Genomic DNA, 7,399 nt, shown 5'->3' with positions numbered 1-7,399 from the left:
CAGACATAGACTATTTATGTTTGAACTTTGAAAATAACCTTAATGTAAACTTTCTGAAATATGGCTTAACATTGGGGAAATATTATTAGTCTCTTTTGAGATTTGTGTTTAGTCCTGGGCATGGGAGTAGCCCCAATCAAGAGACAGCTGATGCTTGGCTGGGGAACACCCCAGTGATCTGCCTGGTGTGGGCTGTGCACGTGGCTGCTGATTTGGCACTTGGGACCTCCCCCAACTTAGGCTCAGACACAGATCCTGAGCTCTGAGGCCTGGGACTTCAACTATGAGACTGGAGACAGGAATAACTCTTCTCCTAGCTTTGGGTAAGTGATCTGGACTTAAGAAAGAATGGCTTTCATGGCTAAAGACAAAGACAGATGTCTGCTGCTTTAACTTCTCCCACTGTGCTTTACCAAACTACAGGGAAGAATGTGTATCTCTGTGTTTCTATGTGTCTGTGTGTTTGTCTAGAGACCCTGATCATCACTGTAAGAGGCTATCACATCCTCTACTCACAGATCTCATGAGTCTCAGTTTTCAGACTGTAAGGAGTCTGGGGCTTCATTGAATCCAAGGGTCATGGAAAACAATTTATCTTTGGCTTTGTGGCTCTAAGTAACTCAGTAATAAATACTAGTAATACTTGTCTTGTGCAACAAATATGAAAATCCTCATGGACAGGGCAAAGAAAGCCAGAGTGGGGAATTCTGGCAGTGTTTATGAATCTGAGCTTTATGCGCACCCTGATTTGACAATCTGGAGCTAATCAATTTTTTCTCAATACCTCAGGTATATTGGGAGATTCTAAGACCACACAGCCAAGCTCAGCAGAGGGTGCTGAAGAAGAACCTGTGCATTTGCCCTGTAATCACTCCACAATCAGTGGACGTGAGTATGTATATTGGTATCGACAGATTTCCCACCAGGGTCCAGAGTACTTGATTCATGGTCTGAACAACAATGTGACAAATAAGATGGCCTCTCTGAGCATCGCCAAAGACAGAAAGTCCAGCATCTTGGTTCTGCCCCAGGTCACCGTGAGAGACACCGCTGTGTACTACTGCGTCCTGAGAGACACACACTGGGGCAGACGGGGCTGCACCTGTGCAGTATGTCTTTGGTGGGGAAGGGAAGCAGCAGCAGAGTACCTTGTTAGAGCCAGTTTGGAAGGCAACCTTACTATACCCGTGAAAACATATAATAGGCATATCCTTAGTTAACAATGTTGTAGTGAGCACTTTAAAAATTACTAAGGGAATATATTTAAAGTATTCCTATCACAAAAAAACAAATAAATAAAATTTTAAAAATAAGGAGAGCAAGAGAAAACTTTTGGACATAACCAGTATGTTTATGACATGGATTATGGTGATGGTTTCAAGATTATATTTTTCCCCAAAACTTATCAAGCTTTATACATTAAATGCATACTGGTTTTTGTACATCACTCATATGTCAAAAAAGTTATTTTTGAAAAATTTCAACACACTGACCTTCATAATATTAAACTTGTTTGCTTCTTAAAAGACACTGTTAGAAAAATACAAGAAAAATACAAAAGCCACAGACTAGCAGAAAGTCTTCGCAAAATATTTAACAAAAGATCCATATCTAGAATATATATATTATATATAATATGTATACTATACATATAAACTCTTACAATTTAATAAAACAAAAATTTATTGTTTTTACATGGGCCAAAAATTTGAACTCTTTACCAAAGTATGCCTATGTATGGTAAATAAGTACATGAAAAAATGCTCAGAATCATTATAGTATGGGAGATGCAAATTAAAAGAATAAGATACCACAACATACCTAATAGAATGGCTGAAATAAACATGACTGGCGATTCCAAGTGTTAATGAGGTTTTGGAGCAATTGGAGCTCTCATACGGTGCTGCTAAGAATGTAGATGGTCCAACTGCCCAAAACACAGTTTCACTATTTCTTCCAAAGTTAAGCATACACATATCACATAACCTAGCATCTCCTGCCTACTTATAATCCAAAAGAAATAAAACCTTATGTCATACAAAAAACACTTAGACATGAATGTTCATAATAGCTTATAAAAGAGTAATTGAAAATAACCTTAAAGTCCATCAATTGGTGAATAAATAAATAAGTTGATATACAGCTGCACAGTGGAACACTACTTAGCAATTCAAAGGATGAACTACTAATAAATATAACAACATAGATGAAGCCCAAAATAAATATGCCCAAAGAAACCAAGAGAAATTATATAATCTATGATATTATTTACATAACATTAGAGAAAATGCACACCAGTGTATAGTAAGAAAAAGCAGAGTAGTGACTGCTTTGGGATGAATAGGGGTTGGAGGGACATAGTAGGAAGATATATAGGAGGGATTAAAAATGAGCAGAGAATAGGGCCACTAGGGAACTTTAGGATCGTACATTTGCTCTTTACCTTCACTGTCATAATTTCATCTTTGTATGCCCATGTAAAAAATGATCAAATTGTACATTTTAAGTATATGCAATTATTCAGTGGTCAAGTATGTCTCAATAAAGTAGTTTTTTTTAAAGAATAAAACCAAAAGCAGATAGAACCTAATGATGAAAAACAGGCCACAAATAACAGAATTTTTCACTTTCTCATAATTACAAAGGGGGAACTGTTTCAAACATGTGCATATCACAGGATATTTTATGTATCTCATAATAAATAGCATACTCTGTTGTAAAAAGGGATATAATCCATATATAAATTAATTCCCAAAAGTCATGAATTATTCAACATTTCTCAGTCTAGCCAAGGGACGGCAGTGTCTAAAAAATATTTGAGTTAGGTTTGTGCAGTGCTGGACAAAGAAGAAACCAGAAATCTGGTTTCTGATTGGTGCAGTTTCCTGCACCAATGGGAGACCACTGAGCTACAGTGACCTCTGCTGGGGAAGCGCATTCAAGAAAACCTGATTGGGCTCTGTTTCCTAAGGAATCATGGATGGAGACTCTTCTGCAAGTACTGGAAGGGACATTGGAGTTGCAGACAGCCTGTGAGGATGTAGTTAAATGTAGGGGAGTCAGGAGACAATGCCAACTTCCTGAAGGCAGGAACTGAGTCACCTTTAATCCTGGGAAAGCCCTTTTGAGACCCAGATACAGAAGTAAAAGTAGACAGTCTTCTGTGTTGATGTAATAACCTTGTTGCCTGGGAGAGTGAGGCAGGGAAAGAAAAAACCATCTCTAGTATGAACAGAAGATCTTATGTGGGTCTCCTGTATTCTCTTTACTTTTGAACAGGTCTCAGCCAAAAACTGGACCACTGATCACAGTCCCTCATCGTCCAAGAGAGAGAAGATTTCACCATAAACTGTAATTCAGCAGAGAACGCACATGCCTTATACTGATGCAGGCAAAAGCATAGTGAAGGTCTGATCTTCTAGATGGTGTTGTGGAAAATTAAAGAAGGAAAAAGTCAATGAAAAATAAGTGCCAAGTCGAATGAGAAAAAGCAGAAAAGTTCCCTGAATATTACAACCTCACAGTCCAGCCACTTGGACATCAACTCTGTAGAGAAGACACATAGCGATCTCCAGACCTCTCCAGGCTGTCCTGAAATATACAGCTGGACCACAGATGCTCCCTGACACAGGACTCCTGAGGGGTGGCTGAGACACTTGCTGAGATGAGGAGCCTAAGAAAGATGCTATTGTCCCATTGCCAAAAGAAAGGGAAAGAGGTCAGAGCAGAAGAAGCTATGCCTTCATTCCAAAATTTAATTTGGCTTTTTGTCCTGGTAACTGTTACTTTTTAGTAGATAAAACCTGAAACAGGGGTGAGAATAGCATGAATGTCAGTGATTGCTGCAATAACTGTGCACAAATCTTATGCCTTAATTGTCCCTGGGAAACTCTTTCCCATCTGTTATTCACATACCTTGTTAATAGAAAGAAATTCTGAGTCATTTATCAGGTTCCTTGTGGCATATTAAGACTGCAACATGAGTACTGGTACAACAATATTGACATACTGGGAAGACTCATGGGGAGTACTTTTTTCTAAGTGTATGTTATAAATATAGAGGTAGACCAATAGAAACATGTGAGAGTGAGTGGGGTAGAAGCAGAGAGAAGGAGAAGAGACATAGATCAGCATTTAATCTGGTCTCCTACTGGCCTTCACTACTCCAACATTGGACCTCACCTGTTCTCACTGCCCATGGGCTGCAGTCACACCCAGTTGGCCTCTCACCTTTGATATAGCTTCACAAAGAAACAAGTCATACTCAGTCCTGCGCAGAGCTCAATTTGTAGACTTTTTTCACTTGTCTTACTGTTGTTGTCTTGTTTCACTTGTGTGAAACAATTGTGTGTTGTTTCGCTTGTCTTATTGATCTGATAAAAATATCAGAACTTAGGACCAGAACTGGGACATGTAAATCTTTTGTCTTTAGTCCTTCACAATCATGTTACTTTATCTGCCTCCCTCCCATCTCTGTTCCTGCTTCATATCCAGCCCCTCATGTACCCTGTGACCCTTTACTACCCATTTTGCAGACCCAAAGTCTAATGTTTCTAGTCACTGAACTACTTTTTGAAATCTTTTCTCACTTTATGGTTTCCATATCCATTTCCCAAATCAGTCTTTAAAATTGAATGATTTATATCCTAAATTACATTCAGTTCAACATGCTGGATTAACTGTACTCAGATTGTATTTGCAAAGGGAATGATACAGGAGATTGAAAAGAAGTCACCTCAAATGTGCATTTTCAGTTGTTATAACAGTTGGGTACAAAGAATGTTTCATGGTAAAACAGTTTCCCACATTTCCAAACCATAGTGTAGGTCATGTGCCTGTGTGTAGGGCAGATCCCCTGAGCAAGGGTGCCAGCACCAGTGTTGGTATTTTTTAGAATACCAACAATTTGTTCAGAAGGAAAATATACTACAAGAAGGAAAAAGGATAAAGATTCTTTTGCTTGACACTACACACAATAATTGGCAGCATCTGTTATGTAAGATGGATTTCATTTTCATAACAATCATGGAAATAACGGTGTACAATACACATTTAAAGAACCATATTCATTTAGATTTAATATAGTAGAAGGCATCAGATGGAGATATCATTATCTTCATTTTGCTGATGAGAAAACTGAGAGGCAGAAAAATTCCCATTAAGTAATGCTTCTGAGAACATGAATTCTGCGGAAGCACAGGAGATCCACGGCCACTCCAGAGACACTGAAGCCACTCGCCCGTTATGTAGTCGGTCCTAGCCTCCACCATCTTCCTTTCATTAAGTGCCACTGACCAAATTTTCTCATGGTCATCGCTCACTGACCTGGGGCCTGGAGGTAGGTCACACTTTGTACCCATTTCCCCAAACGGCATATCAGAAAATGGTGAAAATTGGGTCATTTTGCTCCTGATCCTATCAGGTAAATGAGCTAGATCTTCTTTGATTCCAAAAATCTCTCCCCAGGGACAATGTATGCAGTCCTGGAACTGTCAGTTTCCTGCAATCGAAAGCAGGGAGGGCCCTAAAGTTACTTCTGAATACATTCAGAAAATTAAGATCATGGCATCTGGTCCCATCACTTCATGGGAAATGGATGGGGAAAGAGTAGAAAGAGTGTCAGACTTTTTTTTGGGGGGGGGCTCCAAAATCACTGCAGATGGTGATTGCAGCCATGAAATTAAAAGACACCTGCTCCTTGGAAGGAAAGTTATGACCAACCTAGATAGCATATTAAAAAGCAGAGGCATTACTTTGCCAACAAAGGCCCATCTAGTCAAGGCTATGGTTTTTCCAGTGGTCATGTATGGATGTGAGAGTTGGACTGTGAAGAAAGCTGAGCACCAAAGAATTGATGCTTTTGAACTGTGTTGCTGAAGACTCTTGAGAGTCGCTTGGACTACAAGGAGATCCAACCAGTCCATCCTAAAGGAGATCAGTCTTGGGTGTTCATTGGAAAGACTGATGTTGAAGCTGAAACTCCAATACTTTGGCCACCTGATGCGAAGAGCTGATTCATTGGAAAAGACCCTGATGCTGGGAGGGATTGGGGGGCAGGAGGAGAAGGGGACGACAGAGGAGGAGAGGGCAGGATGGCATCACCAACTCGATGGACATGAGTTTGAGTAAACTCCGGGAGTTGGTGATGGACAGGGAGGCCTGGCCTGCTGTGATTCATGGGGTCGCAAAGAGTCGGACACGACTGAGTGACTGAACTGAACTGATAGTTACTTCATTTTATTTTACTGGGATTTCTGTTTGATATGATTCCTCTTTTATAACTTAAAATAAAAATAATCCACCTTTATGGCACAATTTTCTTCCTAAAAAGCTCACTATATGCATTTGCTACTCCTGATTTTCTGGCTTAGCAATGCCAATCATTTGAACAAATAAATTAGAACACACAGAAGTGGTATTACTTAGGTTGTTCCAGTTAGCACAATTTAGACATATATGACATATATCTTAAGAAACTCAGTGTTTTTTAAAATTTCCCTACAAATTGCCATTAACAATCTGAGAGAGTAAGATGTATTCTTAGAGGCCTGAGAGATATGATCCTCCATATGTATAAAATTTCTTTGAAATCTCATGTTAATCAACCTCATGTGTTACACTCTATTCTGTACTATAACCTTATTTATTTCAGTATACCAACACAATGTCAAATGGGTGATCCAGAATTGCACACCATGTTTACCCCAGTGGTTAGTGTCACCCTCATACACAGTTTGCTGGCCTATTCTCCCTTAGGGGATACAACTATATTGAAGGAATTCTCAAGGAAACGAAAACACAAGCAAGGCTGAGACTGCAGATCTCATGAAGAACTGGAACAAGAGCTTCTCATTGCAGTTACAACAACAATCATTGTGATCACAATGGGGGGTAATAGACCTGGTGATAAACCTCTCATCTCGTCATCTTTGAACCTCCCACATTCCATTAAGATAGTATAAGATTAATGCAAATTTGTTTTTATCTAAATGAAGATGTTTCTGTTTTTATTTATGTTTATCTTTTCTTTATTAATAGTGCACAATTACTATTATTTACTTAAGTATATATTAATAAAATGCTTTACCCCCAAAAAACAGAATATAGATTATATTCACACCCACACATAATATTTATAAAAGTTGACTCTAGCTCTTAAAAAAAGGCTTAATCAATTTCAAATAATTTTCAGTCATTCAGAATATAGTCTCTGATCACAATGGCAATAAACAAGAATTTAATAACAAAAAGATAATGAAACTTCATTCCTGTACCTTGCTAGATACAATAGCCATTTTTCAAAGATATTCCTCCAGAAAAATATCAATGCAAAACAGTGGTTTGAGGTGGTTCATGCTGAATAGACTGAATGGAACATCTTCCTTATGAACAATACTTC

The 7,399-nt window shown here is 38.7% G+C and overlaps 1 gene segment (V, D, J or C); it reads left to right on the top strand.

Moving 5' to 3' along the window:
- Positions 1 to 283: 283 nt before the first annotated feature.
- LOC122444178 overlaps positions 284 to 7,399 on the top strand; it is an 11,162-nt gene continuing 4,046 nt past the window's right edge. Inside the window, 2 exon segments of the V gene segment in view lie at positions 284 to 323; positions 790 to 1,109. Coding sequence covers positions 284 to 323; positions 790 to 1,109 — 360 coding nt within the window.

The sequence above is a fragment of the Cervus canadensis genome, chromosome 6 (assembly GCF_019320065.1).
Source record: "Cervus canadensis isolate Bull #8, Minnesota chromosome 6, ASM1932006v1, whole genome shotgun sequence".
Lineage (NCBI taxonomy): Eukaryota > Metazoa > Chordata > Mammalia > Artiodactyla > Cervidae > Cervus > Cervus canadensis.
This window is presented reverse-complemented; position numbering and strand designations above follow the sequence as displayed.